The 22,500-nt window shown below is 42.5% G+C and overlaps 1 protein-coding gene across 2 annotated transcripts in view; it reads left to right on the top strand.

The window, feature by feature from the left end:
• The first annotated feature begins 1,488 nt into the window (after window positions 1–1,488).
• Shq1 (SHQ1, H/ACA ribonucleoprotein assembly factor) overlaps window positions 1,489–22,500 on the top strand; it is a 107,775-nt gene continuing 86,763 nt past the window's right edge. For both annotated transcript variants that reach the window (XM_041637950.1, XM_041637941.1), the window contains exons 1-5: window positions 1,489–1,701; window positions 2,990–3,054; window positions 8,262–8,384; window positions 9,103–9,263; window positions 18,153–18,265. In XM_041637950.1, the coding sequence (XP_041493884.1) occupies window positions 1,559–1,701; window positions 2,990–3,054; window positions 8,262–8,384; window positions 9,103–9,263; window positions 18,153–18,265 (605 nt within the window). In that variant the 5' untranslated portion in view covers window positions 1,489–1,558. The remainder of the gene's footprint in view (window positions 1,702–2,989; window positions 3,055–8,261; window positions 8,385–9,102; window positions 9,264–18,152; window positions 18,266–22,500) is intronic.

Below are 22,500 nucleotides of genomic sequence, written 5' to 3'. Positions count from 1 at the left end.
CCTAGCCTGGCTGGGAACTCATTATATAGATGGCACTAGCCTAAAACTTGCACAATCCTCCTGCCTCTGCCTTCTGTGTGTGATATTACAGGTGCAAGCCACTGAGCCCAGGTTCCACTGACTTTCACAAATGTCTTCGGGTTACTATTGCTGTGATGAAACACCATGACCAAAGCAAGTTGAGGAGGAAAGGGTTCATTTGGCTTATCTGTACCGCTGTTCATCATGGAAGGAAATCAGGGCAGGAACTCAAACAGAGCAGGAACCTGGAAGCAGGAGTTAATGCAGAGGCCATGGAGGAGTTACTGCTTACTGGCTTGCTCTTCATGGCTTTCTCAGCCTGCGTTTTAATAGAACCTGGACCACTAGCCCAGAAATGGCCCAGCCCATCAATCACTAAGAAAATACGCTACATATTTGCCTACAGCCTGATGTTATGGAGGCATTTTCTTAATTAAGGTTTCTTCCTCTCAAATGACTTTAGCTTGTGTCAAGTTTACACAGAACCAGCCAGCGCAATACTAGATTTGGGCTGTGCTGGTTCTTCGAAGTAAGAGGAACGAGAGCAAAGGAAGCCCAAGAGAATACATGAGGGAAGAGTGGGATTAGTGGGAAAGGCATTTGAGAGAGTAAGGATCATAGAGGAACTAAAGAGAATAATTGAGATGAATAAAGAAAAAGGACAAAAGACAGATTATAACACTTGTAAGAAAACAGAGAAAAATGACACAGGATAAATCAAAAGGAAGCACAATTCTTGAGAGTGGACACCGATAAGGCACCTGGATTCTGATCCTGTTGAACCTCTCAGTCCACTTCTCCTTGGAATTTGTAGTGTGGGTTAGAGGATTGTTGCTCTGTCAACGAGCAAACTATTCAAAGAAGGGATCAAGAAGGGGAGCAGAAGGAGGGGACTAGTGGTCCGTTTTTTGTCACTTCAGGTGAAAATTTAAGGAAACCTCGGAGAATCGGACAATGTAAGTAGCTGTGGCTACTGCAGAACCTGCTCCTACTTGCTGAGTGCTGGCAACTTGATCTTGGATAACTTCATGCTACCGTAGCAGCATCTGAGGAGGCTGGACTAATATCCTCCTTTTATAGTAGAGGTTTCTTAAGTATATAGAAACTTTGTAGCTGTTCTAAGGTCGTGCAATTGGGAAATGCCTGCACAGGAATACACATTGTTGATTTGAATAACTGAGGTGATTAAAATAATTTCTAAGCCTCTCCATAGGTCCTTAGTGAGTTTACAGTAAATTCGTGTTCTGGTAAGTCCGCAAATTTCTCGGTTAGATTTCCTGTTTTTCCAAAAATTCCGTCAGTCGAAGTCTAATAGGCCTGGCTTCAGGGCATCCTTTCTCTTTCTAGTCAATTTGAAAACTCCGCCTCGCCAGAAAAAGCGTCCCGTCTCCAAGGAGACCGGCGCGGGAGGGACTTCCGGCCGCACGCGCACCCACTTCCGCCTCTGGCCGGAAGCGCTGAGGCAGACGGCGTGGGTCTGGCGCTGGGGAACCTGGCGCGTGCGTAGCTGGCCTGTGGTGGCTCCAGGCGCGAGGCGATGCTGACCCCCGCGTTCGAGCTGAGCCAAGACCGCGACTTCCTCACGGTCGCCATCCGCGTGCCGCACGCGCGCGCCTCCGAGTTCGACGTGTACTTCGAGGGGGTGGACTTCAAGTTCTACGCCAAGCCCTACTTTCTGAGGCGAGTTCCCGCCGCCTGCGCCCTGCGTTTACTCGAGAACCCGCGCTCGTGGACACACTCACGGGGCTCTCGCCGCTGCCTCGGCTGCTTTTCCCTGGAGCGGGGTCTCCCGCGCAATCGCCTCCTTCCTCACCTGCCCATCTCACCACCGGGCACGGGGGCATCCACCCAGTGTCTGTCCTGTCACCCTCGGTCCTTCCTGTCTTGTGCTGTTCTCTCGCTGCACGCCCACGCTTTTCCCCAGCGCGGTGACTTCCCCGCAGGGTCGGCCTTTGACACACGCCGGCACGCTTTCCGTGTCCGCCTCCTAGCGGACCGGCCTCTGCTCCCTGCGGTTCTCAGGTTCCCTTCGCATCACTTTAGCCGATTTCTGCCTGGCTGCCACGAGAGGCGAGTAATAGCACTTGCCCGTCTGGATTTTTCTCCGTGTTGAACCAAAACAGTAGTGGCAGCTTACACTGGGGCGCCCTTTGATGTAGTAGGTACGCAGCGTCTTAAGTGCTCGCACGTGCGTCACCTTAATTTTGATAGCCATACTTTGACTTAGGCAGTACTGTGAGCCCCCTTGTGCGGTGAACGCTGTTAGTCTTATTAAACTTGTTCATCCGTTGCCCTCCGCTTTTCTTTTCTTTTTTTTAAATTTATTTATTTATTAGAGATTTCTGTCTCTCAACTTGCCCTCCGCTTTTCAACTGAGCGCTCCGCTGCAGTCAAGCTGGTTTCTTGACTCTTATCTAACTACTAAGATATTAATTAGCATGCCAACTTGAAAATCGAGTAGGTCACTCCCAACCTATGGAACTGTGGCTAGTAATGAACCATGTAGAAATTATTTTCCCTATACCTATAAAACCTTGGATGTCGTTTTATTTATAAACTAAGTTAAAATAAAGTATAATAAACATAACTGCATTTAACAACTACCATTTATTATGAAGTTCTCCTCCCGCCCCGTCTGTTTGGTGGCTAAAGTATTCAAATGGAAAAATGTGTCATCTTTGATTTTTACTTTCTTAGCTGAAGGAATCCAAGTTATTGAGCTTTTAAAATGTGAAAGATATCTGAAAATTGCTGTTCAGATGGTTGATAGATTTTGTTTTTCGAAACAGGATTTCTCTGTCCCTAGCTGACCTGGAAATAGATCTGTAGACCAGGCTGGCCTCAGATTCACAGAGATCCGCCTGCTGGGATTAAAGGCCCGCACCACCCACCTGGTTGTGGTTGATAGATTTTGTTGGCTAAATATATACTGTGTTTGGTGATCACTTACCTTGTGTTAAATCTTCAGATTAACGCTTCCTGGAAGGATTGTGGAAAATGGAAGTGAGCAGGGGTCCTATGATGTGGATAAAGGTATGGCCTTTGGGGTTTTGGATAGGTTTTTCTCTATTTTTAATGTGTGTGTATACTGGTGTTGCCAAAATTCCTTCCCCAAGAGATGCCATCTACCTCTCCTAAGGTCTCACTGATAAACTAAATGTGATTCCACCGAAGTTCCCTGGGGGAACCATCGAGTTCACTAGGTTTACAGAGTAGTGGGTTAGGGGTTATGGGCAGGAACATAGATAGCTGATCCTGAAGTAGCCACAGTAGAAGTCTACATGGCTTCCTCAGGCCGAGTAGCTAATTCCCTCCCTTTATCCTATGCTCTAGCCCCTCCTCCAAGACCACGTGTAGTTGGGACAGAATTGTTTCATACACTGGTTGTGGGGTGGGGGCTGGGGTGGTGGATGAATAATCAGGTGAGGGTCCCATGACCCCCCCCCCCCCTCCTCCTGTGAGGCAAGGTAAAATAGTCCACAGGCTCAGCTTTGATGGCGGTTTGTGAGCAGGCCCTCCAGAACTGAAGATGGTGGCAGTTTGACTCGGAGCATAGTACTATACAACAGCATAAGTAGGTGTAGATGGGCGTATTGGGAGGCGCTTGTGGATGGGGGGGGGGGTTCATGTGTGCGGATGTGCAAATAGAAGCCAAAGAACAACCTCTGATGTCATCTGAAGGAACTCTTTTTAGACAGGGTTTCTCACTTGCTTGTTGCTTATTGGGCTAGACAGGCTGGGCAGTGAGCCACTGAATACTCCTGTCTGCTCCCCAGCTCCAGGATTACAAACATGCCCCGCTACTCCTTATGTTTTGTCTGGGTTCTGGGAACCAAACACAGGGCCTCCAGCCTGTATGGCAAGTGCTTTACTCACTGAGCCGTAGGCCCAGCCCCAGCCAGGGTTTTGTGGATTCCTACATAGCCACACAGCAGTATCCTTAAAGATGCCATGGGGACTTTTAGATGTCGAGACATTGCCATATGCCTCATAACTCTTCTTTAATGTCTAGTGCCTGTTATCTGGATTTGGGGCAGTTATAGCAGTTTTCTGTCTTTTAAAATATTTTTCAAGAATCTTTAAATTTGAATCAAATGTTCTAGTTCCATTTTTCAGGAATTGTTTCTACATTTGGGACATGTGTAGAAGTAAACATCAACATGAAATGATTGATTTTAAAATATGAAGGGTTTATGAGCTTTTGGATGGAATTTTTCTTTTATAGTTTTCAGACTTGGATTTTAATTACAGGCAGTTGAGAAATTATCCATGGAAGAAATTTAATGAGGAATTGAATTTTCTTTTTGTGATTGATAAGTCTCCATTTTAGCTTGCCACAGAACCTGTTTATTTTACTCTTCTGCAAGCTATTGTCTTTTCCTTTGTCACTGGATTTGGAGTAAGAGTCATTTGTAGAGCCCGCAGAGTAGCTCGGTAGGTAAAGGTGCTTGTCTAGTAAACCTGGCAGCCTGAGTTTGGTTTCCAGAACCCATGAAAATGTAAAGGAGAAAACTGGCTCCGAAGAGCTCTGCTCCTAATGCCACATCTAAATCATAACCCAACTTCCCCCAACACACACACATGTGCACCTACAATAATAATAATTTCTTTAGTTCAAAAAGAGTAATTTATATACACTTGTATAATTTATTCAGTAACTATTGACCAGTGAAGTAGGGTCAAGGAGGGAAAATGAGACTGAGAAACCTAGGATCAAATTTCCACCCTTAATGCAGTATAACTGTTGTGATATTGAGGTATAAGGAAGCTGCCGTCCTAGATTGTGGATCTATCTTTAGTTGCCAATAAGTTACATATAACAATGAGATTATTAAACTTTATTGCTGGAGAGATAGCTCAGCTACTAAGTGCATACATATGCTGCTTTTTGCAGAGGATCTAAGTTTCTGGTTTGTGGTACACAGAGGCTTACAGTTACCCGTAATTTCAGCTCCAGGGAATCTGACACCCTCTTGTGGCTTTCATTGGCACTTGTACTCGCATGTATATATTAAAAAAATAAAACTGTAAAGTTCTTAGAGCTGAGGAGTTGTATATGTGTGGGCCTTTGGGTTGAGTTGCATTTGGTTTATTGGATTGCTAAAAGAGGTAAAATGTTTGTTTATTTATTTATTTATTTATTTTTGTTTTTTGAGACAGGGTTTCTCTGTGGTTTTGGAGCCTGTCCTGGAACTAGCTCTTGTAGACCAGGCTGGTCTCGAACTCACAGAGATCCGCCTGCCTCTGCCTCCCAAGTGCTGGGATTAAAGGCGTGCGCCACCACCGCCCGGCGAGGTAAAATGTTTAAAACAGTAGACTGGAAATAGGGGCACACACTTGTAATCCTGGTGCCCAGGAACCTAAGGTAGGAACATAATTTCATGTGAATTTGAGGCTAGCCAGGGCCACAGAGCAAGGCTGTCTCAAGGAAAAAAAAAATCTCTTGAGTTAATAAAGAAATTATTAAATTGCAATTACTTTAGTGTAGTTTGAAAGCCACTGCTGTTTTTTGGATTAGCTATTCTAATTCCCTCCTAGTCCAAAAATGTATTTCATAAATAACTGTTGGTTAGTGCTGTTGCCTCCTCAGGCCCCTGAATTTTAGGAACTCTTTGTTTTGATGTTTTGACTAGGTTAAGATGGTACGAGGTAACACCAGCACATTCTGTGGTTTGGACACATTGATTTCTGATCGCAGTGACAGCTTTGGAAAAGCCCTTCTTAAGACTTTTTTAAAATCTTGATTTATAGTCACTAAATCTATAATAAGGGTCAAATTTTGGAACCCCTTGAGGAATTATTTTTTTTAAGTTTAAATTGTTAAATATTTTTGTTAAACAGCTATGTTTATTGGTGTATATTCATTGCAGAAGGGTGTTAAGCTTTATGAGAACAGTTTCTGTCATGTATATCGTATATTTCAACCATGTTCATCACCCCAAGTTTGTTCCTTTCTCCCTTCTCTCCCTTTTCTTCTCCTGCTAGTGTCCTTGCCCCTAGTTTTCCTCTGCTTTCATGTCTCATACACAAGGACATACCCATACTCAAACACACATACACACATTCCCGCAAGTGCACCCAACCACACCCACAGAGAGATGTGTGTATTATCATCCGTCTGTCTGTCTGTCTGGTTTATGCATCTATAAAAAGACACTTTGGTCCACAAATGAGACAAAGCATATTTGTCCTTCTGTGTCTGGCTTATGTCACTTAATATGATCTTTGTTTTTTTGTAAGTGACGTCATTTTTTTTTTTTTTTTTTGGATTTTCGAGACAGGGTTTCTCCGTAGCTTTTGGTTCCTGTCCTGGAACTAGCTTTTCTAGACCAGGCTGGCCTCGAACTCACAGAGATCCGTCTGCCTCTGCCTCCCGAGTGCTGGGATTAAAGGTGTGCACCACCACTGCCCGGCGTGACATCATTTTTTTAAATGAATGAGTAAAAGTCTGTTGTAGAGATATACATTTTCTTTTTTTATCTGTTGATGGGCACGTAGACTGAATCTGTCACTTGGTTGTGGTGAATGTGCTGCAGGGAATTTAGATATGCAGGTGTCTCTGTGGTGTGATGACTTGGACTCCTTAGGGTATATACCTTAGGAGTGGTAGCTGGATAGTATGGTGATTCTAGTTTTAGTATTCTGGGGGCCATTCTTATTCTGAGGTGCTAAGATTAGTTTATATTCTCACCAGCGGTGCATAAGGGATCACTTCTCTGCATCTTTGCCACCATTTGCTGTTGTGTTTTCTTTGTAAGAGCCATTCTGACTGAGCTGAGATGAGCATTTTTTTCCATGTGTTTATTTGCCATTTGGTTAGGTTGCTTGGTTTTTTTCCTTTGTGTGTTTATGTCTATAAGTGTGGTTTGTGTTGTGGAATATTATGTAAAGATGTGTTACATTTGTTACAGTATGTTGTGGAATACTACTTTAACTATGTAAAGCTGTGTTATGTTTGTTTATGCTACGTTTGTTTAATTATGTAAAGATGTGTTGCTGTTTCACCTTGCCTGCCTAAGGCACCTGATTGGTCTAATAAAAAGCTGAATGGCTAATAGCTAGGCAGTAGAGGGATAGTAGGGCTGGTGAGCAGAGAGAATAACTAGGAGGAGGAGTCTAGGCTGGAGAGAAGAGAGAACAAGGGAGGTGCCTAGGACCTGCTGGCCAGGTATCCCCCAGCCAGGGAGCCACTCGACAAGCAGAAACAGTAGGGCAAATAGAATGAAAGAAAGGTAAAAAGTCCTAGGGCAAAATATAGATGAAGAGAAACAGGTCAGTTTAAGTTATAAGAGCTAGTGGGATAAGCATAAGATAAGGCCAAACATTCATAACTATTAAGTCTCCATGTTTTGATTTGGGAGCTGGTTGGTGGCCCAAAAGAAAGCCTGCTACAGGCTAGTACCTGTGTATGTGTTCATGTGTGTTGTAGGAGGCCGCTTGTTCGTTCCCGGCTGCTCAGACGCAAAATAACCACACAGAAACTGTATTAATTAAATCACTGCTTGGCCCATTAGCTCTAGCTTCTTATTGGCTAACTCTTACATCTTAATTTAACCCATTTCTATTATTTTATATTTTACCATGAGGCTCCTGTCCTACTGGCAGAGTTCCAACTGGCAGCTCGTGTTTCTCCTCTGGTGGCTACATGGTGTCTCCTGACTCTGCCTTCTTTCTCCCAGCAGTTAGTTTAGTTTTCCCCACCTAGCTCTGTTCTGCCCTGCTATTGGCCCAAAGCAGTTTCTTTATTAATCAGTGGCAATCACAGCACACAGAGGGGAGTTCACATCACATGTGTATATGTGCATGTGGATATAGATCAGAGGTTGACTTAAGGTGTCTTTAAAGTCCACTTCATTTTTGAGACAACGTCTTTCCCTGAAACTGGAACTTGCTGCTTCAGCTTGGCCAGCAGCCCAGGGTTCTTCCTTTTTCCACTTCTCTAGCACTGGGATTATAGCTATTTGCTGTTGTACTCAGGTTATTGTGTATGTGCTAGAGATTCAAACTTAGATCCTTATGGTTGTGGGAGAAACAATACCTAAACTGGGTAATTTTTCCAGCCTGAGTATTTTGTGTTTGAGTTCTTTATATGTTCTGGATAGTAATTCTCTTCAGATGTATAGTTAAAATTTTTTCCTCATATAATTATATATTATTCCTACTTGCATTTCTCTTATATATACTTACTGAAGTCTTTGAATATTTTAATCTATCTAAATATAAAACAATTTCTCTTAAAGGAATTTTTACCATTCGATTGCCCAAGGAAACTCCTGGTCAGCATTTTGAGGGGCTGAACATGTTAACTGCTCTTCTGGCACCAAGAAAATCGAGGTCTGCCAAACCACTTGTGGAAGAAATAGGTATGTTTGCTGTAGTTGGGAGGAGATGAAGATAAGTAGGAATATTTGTAATATTTTGTTTTTCTTGGAGAAGAGACTTGGGGCCCGAAAATTAGAGGAAAAAAGTTCAAGAGAAGAAAATAAAAAGGAAAGATTAAAGTCACTGTGAAAATAGCTTATCTGGTATCACAATTAGAAGTCATAACCAGTAGTGGACCAATAGACCAGTCACATTTTTTCTTTACCAATTAAAACATCTTGCTAGAAGTAGATAGTTGAAAACATTTTATAATACGAACACCTGCTAGGTCACAAACTATAGTGTTTATTTCCAATATCCTGGACTCCCACCCCTGCTCTTCCCAGGCTCTGTCCCCTCTTCTTTCCTAGACCACCAGGGCCTTCTCCTTTGCCTGATTGTGAGTCTTAGAGTGTGTTCCTTTTTGTCTGGCTTCTTACTCTACGTTCTCATGAGGCATATCTGTGTTACAGCAGAGGCATATATATATATATATATGTATCTTCATCATCATTTTGTGAGTTTCTCTATATCTCCTCCTGTTGGTGCACATTTATGGTGGCTCTGCTTTTTGGCCATCACGAGCAGTGGGGCTGTGGATATTCTTGTCTGTGCCTTTGGTGTACAATGGAAGGCCTTTTCCCCGTGGCGGCTTCCTGCTCTCATTGTACCTAGACACCTCAGTACTTTAAAGAAAAAATTAATGTTGAACGCATTTAGGTTCTTCTGGAGTTTCTGAGGAAGGAGCTGATGATGAGGATGCAGACTTTGACTGGGAAATCGAGCAGACTCCCTATGAAGAGGTCTCAGAAAGCGCTCTACAATCACAGTGTCACTATGGATTTGGAAACCTGCGAGCAGGTGTGGTTCAGCGGTTACAGGTATGTTGTCCTGGAAGACAATGGCACACAGGGTTTTCAACTTCATTTCCGCTCACCCAGGGCATTTTTAAGGTGACATAGTTAGTGCCTGTAGCAAGCAGGGTCACACAGCTGTCCATTCTTCCTTGTCCAGCCTGCTGCTATCCTTATGGTTCAGGATGGGAACAATCTAGAACAAACACAAACAACCTCTCTCTCCTGGTGCTTCTGTACAGCGTTAAGGAAGCATGATACACCTAAGGATGGAGAGCAAGTACTAGGGTGTGATACAGCGTCTGTTTCACATGTGCGGGAGACAGGAGTTCCTGATGAGGACCAGCCTGGGAGCTTTTTGTTTAGTTTTTTTTTGTTCTTATTTTAAATTTGGGGGCTGAATGTATGTATATGTGTGTGTATGTATGTATATACATACATTTGTGTCTATATATGTATGTTTGTGTACCACAAATTCACCTGGTATCCGCAGAGGATATATGTACACACACACACAAATGGATGTAGATAAACAAATAGAGATATTGATGTTGATATAGTTTGGGTTCTCTTTAAGTTTGTAATCCCTCTACTTCAGTCTTTCGTGGGATTATTACAAGCATGCTCCTCCTCTAGATTGTGTTTTAGTAAGATTTTTAAGTTCTTAGTACACAGTAGATATTGTATTCTGCTTATTCTTGGTGGAGATCAAATGTAAACTTTCATTTGAGTGCTGCTTATGAAATTTCAGTTTTTGCAATGTTTTGAGTCTTAGATTTTCCCATGAGTGATGTTCAGGAAATAAGGTGTATCTGAGTCTGTCAAGAAAAACCTGGGAGTCTATATTCTGGTTGTACTTGTGCCTCCATTTAGATTTGGGATACTGTGATGATCACTGACCACAAGTAACTTGTTCTGTCTTGGTAAAATGGGAATGATTTAAAAATATCATGAAATACTGAAAACTTAAGAGAAAATTCTGGAAAGTGTTGGGCATTATAAAGACTCCTGCCCTTGAAACATTGAAGTTACTCTCAAGATTCCTGCAAGAGAATAAAATTGGCATTTACCCTGTAGCAAATAACCCAAAGAAACGTGTGTGTAAAAGCTTGGGCACTTTTCTGCCATTCGTGCCGTGCCCTCTGCTGCTCTGGTCCCTTGTTTTCATGGTGAACTCTGAGGTACTTAGAATGGAGTAGGCTTCATGCAGCTCTGGCAGAAACCAAAGTACATGGGCTTCAGTTGTTTGGCCAACAGCTAATTTGTGATCATTTTATTTGGGGCTGGCCTGTTCAGAGCTACAAATGAAGGCTAGTACATGCCGTACAGACTCAGTCCAGAATCTTCATTCAGGTGAAAAGTGCCCCTGTCCAGATTGTTGGTAGGGAAGATTCCTTTGAGGTTGTTGCTTACTTGCTTTGGTGTTTGGAGACAATCTTACTATGTAGCTGGTCTTGAACCTAGACTCTTCTTGCCTCAGCTTTCCAAATGTACAAAGTGTGACCACTTTGAAGGGATTCTTCTTGCTTAGGGAATACAACAGAACCATAGTTTAGATGAGGCCAAGTCCCTTTTAGGTTAAAAGTTTTTATATTTATTGAAAAGATTTTTAAAGTTATTTAGGTTGCTTTTAAGCAAACATTGTCATGAAGTACTCTTTATTTTTTGATATGGGGTCTTAGGTATCCTAAGCTGTCCTGGAACTCACTAAGTTGCTAAGCTTGGCCTTAAATTTCTGATTCTCCTACCTCCCCTACTGAAGCCTTGGGAGCACAGATACATAACATGGCACCTAGATTTTATTGTAAAAAGTAGTGCTATGAAACATAAAAGTTATATATAGTCTTGGGAATAGAATGGTATTTCAGGGCATGTATGTAGGTAGTACTCTGTGTCTGTCTGCATGGTGAAACTAAAGCGTCAGATGCCTGTATACCTGCCACTCAGACTAGAAATGGAAGTATTGGTGTAGTTAGGATGCCCTGTCCATCCCTTTATGTTTACATCTTTTCTTTCTCAATCAGAAATACTGGTTTTTTTTTAATTTAGATTAACTATCTAAAATTGCTAAACTCTTTTTCAAACATTAATAGCACGAACATTGTTTTCCTAAAACTCACTTTAGAAAGAGAAGGACGCTTGAATGAGTGGACTGGAGGGTTTAGAATGTGCGCGGTGTCCTGCTAGCAGTAGTGGCTTGCCACCCCGTGCACAGAGCACTGAAATTCCAGACACTCTTAGAACCTCCAGTTTCCACATATGTTTAATTTGTCACCAAAACCTTATCTGAAACCACATAGTTTTGTTCTAGTTTCTCTCTTTCTATTTTTTTCTTTCTTTCTTTTTTTTTTTTTGAGACAAGTTCTCACTTTGTAAGTCAGGCTGGCCTTCAACTTTTGGTAATCCTCCTGTCTCAGTGTTACCATACCCAGCTGGTTCTCTCAATATGTTTTATTTAATTTTAAAATTTATTATTATTGTGTTTGTGTATATATGTGTATGACTCATGCATGTGAGTGCAGGTATGTTTGTTATAGCATGTATGTGGAGATCAGAGGATAGTTTTCAGAATTCCTTTTTTTTTTCTATACCGTGGGTTCTAGGAATCAAACTCAGGTTATCAGGCTAGCACAGTTTCTGTTGGCTGTGGTAAAATATCTTGACCAAAGGCAACTTAGGAAAGAAAAAGTTTATTTGAACTTACGGTTCTAGAGGGAGGGTCTCTGATGGTAGGCAGGGCATGGCATGGTGGCAGGAACAGGAGGCATGCTATTCACAGTTCCTTTCTACACACAGGAAGCAGAGAGAGGGAGCTAGAAGTGGGAAGAGACTATACACTCTCTCGAAGTTTCTTCTTACAAGGTTTCACATCTTTAAAGACCCATAACCTGTCCATACTAGTTGTTGACCAAGTGTTGATATGTCTGAGCCTGTGGGGGACTTTTGCCATTCAAACCACCACACACGGCAAGTGATTTTCCCAACTGAGCCATCTCTCCAGCCCCTAGTACGTTTTAAAAGCTATTTTAAGCTACACACTTAGTGTGTGGGTCTGAATTATCACTGTGAAGTAGTAATGTGCGTGGATAGCGAGTGCTACCACAGCCTTCTACCACACTGTTGTTCTCGAACATCTTTGCAGTCCAGAGTTCTAAACCTGAAGCCACCAAGTAGGGATTTATGTGGATCTGTCTGCGCCAGCTAAACAATGCTGGCTTTCAGGGCATCTTTACTACTGTGTCTGCACTTTTTACCAGGAGACAGATCCAGTAAAAAGCTTTAAAGAAAATGGGACTTTCTGCACGAATTAAATTTGAGGGATATGGTGTTCTTCATAACATTAGGAATTAATCAGACTTTCAAAAATCATAGTAAAGTTTATGCGTTTTATCAGATGAGTTTACAGCTGCTGTTTGTGATGGTCACAGTGCTGCCCTCTTTCTTTTCGTGAAAAAGCTATAGTGTGCCTAGAAGAGGTCACCACACCATAAGAGGATTCAGAACATTTGTCTCAAAATATAATTTAAAAAATGACTTTTCTAATACTGTGTTTTCTTACAATTTTAGTTTCTGTAATTTCTGCATTTGGATCAAGACCCACACAAAACATTTGTTCACTACTTGTATTTTGCCAGTATTTCCTTATTTTTTTTTTAAATGAAAAGTTTTGGCTTTTTTGATGATGAAAGCAGTGTTCTTATTAAAAAATGTAACACAAAGGAAAATGTCTTTAGTGAATAATTTAACTCTTTACAGGAAGAATAATCCTGTCTCCTTTTAAACAGGTTCACAGCTTCTCTATTTTATCTGATAATGAAAATATTACTGTTGAAGCAAATTCTCTCCCCACCCTCCCCACCCCTGCTTCCCATGTACATACACACACCCAATGTCTTGCCTTTCTTGAAATCTCTGCCAGCCACCAGGGCGCCTTTGGAAAACTGCCCTGGCTGCTCAGAGTCAGGGCTGCACAACAAGCTGTTGGTGCTGGTGGCTGCCAGAAGCCGCAGCCCTGGAGTCTCTGGGCGCCATCCCAGTCAGCCGTCTCCTGAGACGGCCTTGTTGCAGGATGCCAGGCCTTCTGGCCCTTGCTTTCCTTTGGCTGCTTCAGGGACCTGAGGTCTTTGTCTCCAGGAGACACACTGGCCAGATGCATACACAGTGCATTTTCTTTCCAGATTGGGTCCTGTTTGATCTGTGATTTAAGTGTACACAAGCCTGGCTTAAATCCTCAGTGACCTTTTCCTGGCAGCATTCATCTTCAGATCACTTGGGACTAGTGACCACAGCAATTCTAAAAGAGAGAAAAAGGAATTCTTTTCTTTCTGCTGAAGTTCATTCTCTTTTCTTCCTTTCCTTGAGTTGATTGATGCCACAGACTTTTCTTTTGTAGTGCTAAGGATTGAATCCAGGACCGCATGCATTCTAAGCAAGTGCTCTACCTCCAAGCTGTGCCTCCAACCATGCCTTACTTTAGATTCCAGTCTAACTTTGTGCCCAGCCGCTTTAGTTTCTTATTAGGGTCCAGTTTGATCAAGGCCATGGTATGTATGTGCATAGAACAGTGCAGGTGGGGTGGCCCAGATGGGAATAGTCACATGGTGTGATCTCTCTGCCGCATTGCTGTGGTGACCTTGAGTCAGTAGACTAGCGTGGAGCAGAGCTGGGGCTGGAAAGAGTTGCTTTTTTTCCAGTTCATCCCATGAAGTTGGGGACTTTATATGTATACTCATTATTGGATCTCTATTCCAGCAACCAGACCAGTCCACAGCCCTGCATTATGCACTCAGTAGTGATTTCTTTCTGACTGCCAAACACACTGTTCTAGTTAGGGTTAAGATCGCTGTAATGAAACACCATCACCAAAAGCAAGTTGGGGAGGAAAGGGTTTATTTGGCTTACAACTTCCACTGAAGGAAACTGAGACAGAAACTCAAATAGGGTAGGAACCTGGAGGCAGGAACTGATGCAGAGGAGGAGTGCTGCTTACTGGTTTGCTCCTCATGGCTTCTAAATCTGCTTATAGAACCCAGAGATGGCACCACCCATAAGAGCTGGGCCTTCCATTATCAGCGATAAGAAAATGTCCTACCGGCTTTTCTACAGCCTGATCTTCTGGAGACATTTTCTCAACTGAGACTCCATTTCTCTGATAACTATAGTTTATGATAGCTGGGCAGTGGTGGTGCATGCCTTTAATCTTGGCAGAAGCAGGCAGATCTCTGAGTTCGAGACCAGGGTGGTCTACAGAGTGAGTTCCAGGATAGACAAGGCTACACAGAGAAACCTTGTCTTGAAATATCAAAACCTAAAACTATAGTTTGTATTAAGTTAACATAAATTAGCCACTTCACACTGAGTGTGCAGTGAAAAAGAAGGTAGACTAGACCCCTCCCCATGAAATATTCTATGGAGAAGATGGACAGTCTTCAGGTAGACAGTAAATAGGCTAATGGCAATAGTAGTAGGTGGAAGAAAATGGTGGTATATGAGCCTGGGGACCATTTTGATGAGGATGCCCAGAGGAGGCCCCTTGGAGGATGGGCCATGCATGGAGTTACGATGACAGGGCACTGTAGATGCAGAGGGTCAGAGTGGAGACAGATGTATATGTCCATAAATGAAAAGAATTCTGTGTGTAGCTCTAGTGGACTTGGGCCAGAGGGAAAGGCTGGCATCGGTTTGAAAGGCAATCTGGGCTTGTGATGTAGAGCAAGGAATCTGGGTTCTGAGAGTCCGTTTATCCTCTGAAACACAGAGTTTTCTGTCGGTCCTCACAGATTATAGCCCATTCACGACCTTAAGTCTGTCCAGGTGCAATAATTAGTTGTTCTCCCCTCTCCCCTTCCCACACAACTCACTTTGATTACTGCTAGCGAGTAAGGAAACTGAAGGGGAAGGAGGATTTGTGTTCTCAGTAGAAGCCGGTGAGTAACAGGGAACAGCCTTGGAATGGAGACAGAGAGAACAGGGAATCTGACATTAGTGAGTGCGTTTAGGCCTGTATTATATTGTTTAATATTAATAGTAGCATGTGGCTCCAAATGCCATTCCCTTCCCCAAGAAGAGCAAAACGATGTCATGTGATCACTTGTCCTGTAAAGGTTTTACATTACATGGCAGAAGAACTTGGCAGCTGTGATTAAAGATGCTATCGACATGGATTTGTTTGTGGGCCCCTCTAATCACAGAGGGAAGAGATGAGGCCATGTGATGAACTGAGGGAGGGATGATGCCATGCTGTGGATTGTACTGCCTCCCCTCCCGAGGGTTTTGTCCACCTGTGCCCTAGCCTCCAGGAGGGAAGAAGAGCCAATGCTGTGTTCTGGTGGATTCAGCTGCAGAGACTGCGAGTTTTTCCCATGGAAACTTTGCTGCATGCTTGTTGAGCTCTTTGCATCATGACTGTTCTGTTTCTATTTATTATGAATTGCATAAACTTGAGGGCTGCCCTGAGACTCTTAACTACTGTTTATAATAGGATTTCTGTAGGAAAATGCATTCCAAGTCTGCAAGAAGTAAACTGCAAAGGAACTTTGGAATGTAAATTTTATGTTTGTGGACAGCCATTAGTCTGGTTGTTGCCTCAGATGTTTGTATTTGAAAGTATTAAGATATTCTAGTTGATCCAGTAGCTTCCAGAAAGTTCATCAAATCCCTTCGTTAATATTTGAATGTACTTCGGCTAAGACCTACACGCTTTGTGGTAAGAAAGGGAGAGTTTATTTAGTTTTAGACTTTATAGATATTTATTTATTTGGTGTGAATATGTGTGCCTGTACCTGTTTTACATGCATGGTTTTCAGGAGGAGGTCAGAGGACAGTTGCTTTTGGGTCAGTTCTCTCTTTCCACCGTGAGGGTCCGGGGGATTGAACTCAGTCAGATTACCCACTGAGCCATTTCTCTGGCCCCAGAACTCTTTTTTTGTTGTTGGTTTGTTTGGAAATTATGGTTGTGTAGGGAGACTGGTTGTGATATCTCCCCATAGTCTAGTTTTAGTAAGCTTGCATTCTGACCATCAACTCTAAAGTGCGCTCATATCACTGTTTCGTTTCTTTCTTTCTTTTTTTTTTTTTTAGATGACATAAAAAAGTGAAGGGACTTGCTCAATATCCTCGGACTACTGACTTGTCTCTGTTTTCTTTTGTGTATGTGATTCCCTTTACTGCTGTCCTTTCCATTTACAAGTCTTTTGGGTCAGTTCACATGCACAGCTCTCCCGGGTTACTGCTTGGTTGCGTTCGGCTTGCATCCTGTATGTTCCTTCCAGTTCTGTGCTTACCTGGAGGTGATAGATGTGCGAGCAGACACGGAAGAAAGCCACAGTGTGGGGAGTATTTTGGATTGTATGAGGTTTCTTCACTTTACAATTCCTGCGTGTGTCTGTTTTGTAGAATTCTGCTTGGGAAACACGCTGCATGTTCACATATGCACATCTTGGCTTAGATTTTTAAACTTTCAAGTGGAAAGTCAAAGACCAGAATTACTCATAAAAATCCTTAATTTTTTTTTTTTAATTTGTGCCTGTGGGAATGGAGGTCAGAGGCCAGCTTCATGGAGTTGATCTTCTCCATCTATTGCTATGTGGTTTCCAAGAACTGAACTCAGGTGGTCAGGTCTGCATGGCAAGCATATTTACAAAGTAGACAATACAGGGTTTCTTTCTTTGAGCTAGACATTGGAAAGAAAGCCAAGTCTCTCTGAAGATGTTGGATGCTCACACCCTCCTGTCTTCGGGAACTTTCAGATTGCTGGGGCTAAAAGGGGAAATGAATGGAAAATTAAATGTTCTTGCATGTTTGTAAGAGTGTATTCAATTCTGCTTCGTGGTTAATTTTTTTTTTTCTGAGACAGGGTTTCTCTGTAGCTTTAGAGCCTGTCCTGAAACTAGTTCTTGTAAACCAGGCTGGCCTCAAACTCACAGAGATCCATCTGCCTCTGCCTCCCAAGTGCTTGGATTAAAGGCGTGCGCCACCACCAGGGCTTTGGTTTAAAATTTTCAACTAACTAAATATGTGTGTATATGCTTGTGTGTGTGCACACACACATGCACCTGCTACAGCATGGTGGAAGTTGTATGCCCCAGGATGTCTGTAGAGTCATGACGACAACTTCTTGGAGTTTTCTCCCCTTCTACTTTGTAGGTTCTAGGGATTGGGTTGGTCAGGCTTGGTGGCAAGTGCCATCATCCTTTATGTTAAATGTTAATAAAATATCGCTATAAATAGATTCAAAAATTTATGGCTTTTTATTTGTTTGTTTGATTTTACTTTTTGTGTTTTGCAACAGGATCTCATTGTGTAGCTCTGGCTGGCTTAGGACTTGCTATGTAGAATAGACTGGCCTGGAACTCAGAGAGATCTGCCCAACTCTGCCTACCAAGTGCTGGGAGCAAAGGCATGCTCTACACCTCTTTGTTAGATCTGAATTTAAATATTACAAGCTGTTTCATACTCTAGGGATAGTAATCAGGAAGATTCTTCCATGCTTTGATGTTCCTCCTCCCTTCTCCCAGTTTGCTTTTATATATAATATATATTGTGAGACAGGATTTCTCTGTAACAGCCCTAGTTATCCTATAACTCTCTTTGTAGACCACGCTTTAAACTCATAGAGATACCCCCGCCTCTGCCTCTCCAATTGCTAAGATTTAAGGCATGCACTTCCATGCCTGGCTTATTTATTTTTATGTGCATTGATGTTTTGCCTGCATGTGTGTCATTGTGAGGGTAGCAGATTCCCTGGAGCTGGAGTTACAGAGAGTTGTGATCTGGGTGCTAGGAATTGAACTTGAGACCTTTGGAAAAGCTGCAAGAGCTCTTAACCACTGAGCCATCTCCCCACCCCAACCCCTCATTTGACTTTTAAATGCTAAAGATTGGAGATAGTGCTCATTCTTGTTCTGGTGTTTTTAGGATGAACTGAGCGAGGTTATTGATATTAAGGATCCAGATTTCACTCCTGTGACTGAACGAAGGCAGAAACGCCTGGCTGCTGAGCTGGCCAAATTTGACCCAGATCATTATCTGTGAGTATTAACTTCCGTGGCAGTTAAATAGGTATTTAACTCTTCCTTAATTTTTTTTTTCAGAATCTGTGAGTATATGTATGTGCTTGTATAGTTATGTGTGCATGTGCACATGGAAGCCAAACCTGACAGTGGGTGACTTCTTCAATCATTCTGCTTTATCTCCAGAGACAGGGTCTCACTGAATCCAGAGCTCACCCATTCAGCTAGGCTGGCCCATCAGGCCTGGCCAGTTCGCTCCAAGAATACACCCATCTGTCTTCCCTGCACTGGGCTATAGTGCTGGAAAGTGCTCGGGATCTGAACTCAGGTCCTTGTGTTTGCATGGCAAGCTCTCTACTACTAAGTGAGCCATCTCCCCAGCCCCTCAGTGTCCCAGACATACGTGCTTTAGATCCTGGAATTAGTGAAGGCACTAACCTTAATTCACGTTTCACCTAACCTGTACTTGTGGGGCCTTTGTAAACTTGCTACTTAGTTTATACTAGCAAGGAAGCACTCTTAATACTCTTTTGTGGTTTTCTTACCAGACTTCAACACATCAAACTCATAAGAGTGTTTGCTTGTACTTCTTACAGGTAGAATTTTTGTCATAGTTATTTGTATATGTGAATGAATATGTCTTGATTTCCATTAGAATCCAGGTCTACATGTGCTATATTTCTTGCTAGTCTGGGATCTTCCTAGAACATTATCTATAGTGAGTAGATAGTTACTCTTGGTAGAGTATCATTAGAACTCAGTCTTAGTTCTGCTGTATTTTCCACCTGCATCTGTTGTGACCTTTGCCGTAACCAGAACTATATTTGCATAAGGAACTTATCAAAGTAGAGACGTGCTGTCTCTTACTGACCAAGGTGGCAGCACTTCTTTGCATTTCACTGGGCCTCTGATTACCTGACTCTTCTAGGGTGTGTGGAGAATGAGTGTAATTGATATGTTGACATAACCCTCACTTATTATTTTTTCCAGGCTCTGGGCCAGTGATTTCAAAATTGTTACCCATATAACTATTATCACCGCTTCCCAATATTTTTGTCCAATGTTTTCAGCTTATCAAGTTCCCTGAGGATTATTTCATTTCATTTTCACAAGGAGAAGAGAGGCAAAGGGACTTGTCCAAGGTCACACTACTACTAAGTGGGTTGGGTAAAACTCCACTTGCGGCTCCATTTGTCACTCTGTATTCCCTTTTAAGTACACTATTCCACTTTAACTGCCATTGCTCTTGTGATTAACATTCTCTCTCCTGTGACCCAGTGGGATACTAATTGGAATAGCAGAAGTGAGTCTTGTGATGTGCAAATGGAATGAGTGACGTGTGGTGATGAATGGTGAACTGTTGAGCATCCTAAGGGAAGCCCAGAGCGGGCTGTGTTATACTGTGGAGGACGGCTGAGAGACGCGGCTCCATTTAGACTGCCATTTCTAATTACTTTTATCTCTTCAATGGTGGTTTTAAAGGGCCACTGAAGAGTAATTTGAAGAAACCCATTTAGAATCATGCTGAATATTTAAAGTAGAAATTTCATTGTCAGCAAATTTCTCAGCCAGTATGAAAACAGAATGAGCTTTCCAAGGCTGAAATTTCAAGTGCGAGGGAGCTTAATTAGAAGAACTGCCTGGAAGAGTATGTTTGTGGCCTGAGAAGATTAGGATATTGAAATTTATATTTGGCAGCATGATAGTCTAAGCAGGCCCCGTTTTCCTCCATTTCCTGTGCTACTTTATTCAGAAGCTTTTTTAAAAAAATTTAAACTACATGGCGGCGGGGGGTGTACGTATGTGTGTCCTAACACATGTGGAGATCATAGAACAACTTGCAGGACTCCAATCTCCCACCATGTGGGTTCCCGGGGATTGAACTCGGGTTGTCAGGCTTGGCAAATGCCTCGAGCCACTCAACCATCTCACTCGGCCCAGAAACTCATTTGCGGGAATAGTTTTCATGGAATATTCTTTCCATTTCTTAAGGAGTGACTCTCAGTGGAGGGATGATATCAGATTCTGAAAGGACTTCAAAAAAACGAGTGTGATTTTATTCTAAGCAGGACAGAGTAAGCCAGACTGACTCAGGACTAAGATTCAAAGTGAAATCTAGCTCCGTTTGGGTTATAACTATTTTGAAATCTGTTGTAAAATCAGGATCTCCTGCAGGTTGGTTATTCTTTTAGGGTATTCTGCGGCCTGAGAAAGTACTGTTCGTGGTGGTCTGTAAATCTCATTGTTTCTGAGTCTTCGTCTTTTTTTTAAAGTGATTTATTCCTTTTGGATATCATTTTAGACTTATTTATTTATCTCTCGTGTGTGTTGAGTGCAGGTGTGTATTATGCCATCAAGTGTGGAAGTCAGAGGACATTTTCAGAGTTTGGTCCTCTCTTCTTCCACCATGGGTATCAAACTTGGGTCATTAGTCTTTGGTGGTAAGCGCTTTACCTGTGAGCCTTTTGCTGGCTCAGGTGTTATTTTTATACTAAAGTCTGTAGATAGTATCTTCAAATATTCCGTAGTAATCTTTCACCTTTGAGTACAGCCAAATGTTTGTATTTCTTTTCTTTAGGATATTGTTTTTCTTCCTGCCAAATGTTTGTATTTCTTTTCCTTAGGATATTGTTTTTCTTCCTACATTTGTTTTTGATTTTTGGGAATATTAAAATTATAACCAATTCATAAAATTTTGCTTATTTCTTTGGTGAGAACAGAAGGATTTAATCAACATTTTAAACATCTGTAAGATAATGAAAAAACAAAAATGATCAAGCTTTTTTGGAATGTCTTTTTTAATTGTGGTAGATTTTCATTATTAGGACTTTTTGTAAAGAGTTGATGCATTGGTCTGTTTTTTTTTCTTATGTATTAAGTAGATTTCAGCTACGATTTGGGAGGCTGGAAAGGGTGGCCATTTATCTTCTGTGATTTCCTCTACTCCACGTTTCTTGCGGTCCTCTCACATGGCTTCTAGTAGCCTTCTGACGCCTGACAGCCATCTGTCTGGACTTCTTCAGATCTGTCAGCTGTGAGGCTGATGCTCTCAAGTGAAATCTGCCTCCTCCCGTGCTTGGTGTTCTTTGGCTTCAGACAGCCGCTTCTCTCTCCTTGGCGTGATATCAAGTGTTCTCTGTGAGCTGGACCCTGTTCCTTCCGTCAGTTCACTCCTGCCCTCCTTGTCCATGCTTCATCTCCGGGCAGCAGCTGATACTTGCGTTTCCACCGCCCTGCTCTGTCAGTTCACCTTTGCCCCTTCTTGCCCTTGCTTTATACTGAGGCAACAGCTGGTGTTTGCATCTTGCTGTTTCTCATGGGCTTCTTTCACTCATGCAGGCCCCTTGCTAGCTTTCTCTCCCTGCCTCATTTCGTGAACTGACCTTCAAGGCTGTGCTCAGACATCACTTTCATAGACCTTTCTCCTTCACCTGGGTGAGGATGCCTCCTCAGTGCTCTCCTGGGTAGCACACTTTTTTTTTTCCACTTTGTGTTCCGAATGTCTGTGTTTATGCCCATGGTTCTTATTAAGTAGTGGAGTCCTCGTGGCGAGTCATTGGTCTACTGTTGCTGTGTGTGTATGGAGGACATTCGGTGAGTGCAGTGACATTTTCAAATGTGAAAATAATTGATTGGGGAATGTAGATGGTTAGTCAGTCACTAATCATGTTCATGCAACCCTTAATTCATAGACAGTGTAAATAAAGATAAACCATTGACTGGGCCTGGTGGTGCAGGCCCACGATCCTAGGTACACTGGAGGCTAGAACAGGAATGAGGACTATGAAGAAGCAAGTGTAAGGTGTAGAGATCACAAGTTCAAGGCCTGCCTGAGCTATGATGTGAGTTCAAAGCCAGGGCTGTAGCTAGTGGTAGAGCACCTCCCAGCATGCATGGAACATGAGAGTCAATCTCCAGTACAGTGTAAGAATGGAAAACAGAATAACCCATCACAGTCTGGACTCTTGGAATGGTATCTGAGAATTTTTATTCAAAATAGCCAGTTTATCATCTTGGAGGATCTTACTGGGGCAGAAGGATGGGGTAGAGGTGGTTTGCTTTTTCTCTCATGAGTCCCCATTCAAGTGAGCTCTTTTCCTTTGTGTCCTCAGTGTTTCTGAGTCCCGCTCTCTCACAGGGCTAGTTCTTCCTGCGCGATTCTTTCCTCTTCCTTGGTCACAATGCTTATGACTTAGCCTCTCTCTTTGAGTATCAGACTTGTGTGTCCAGCTGTATATTTATATGCCCTAGAT

Source organism: Microtus oregoni, unplaced genomic scaffold (genome assembly GCF_018167655.1).
Source record: "Microtus oregoni isolate MIOR12 unplaced genomic scaffold, Mior012 000002F_ref0000024, whole genome shotgun sequence".
NCBI classification, from domain to species: domain Eukaryota; kingdom Metazoa; phylum Chordata; class Mammalia; order Rodentia; family Cricetidae; genus Microtus; species Microtus oregoni.
This window is presented reverse-complemented; position numbering and strand designations above follow the sequence as displayed.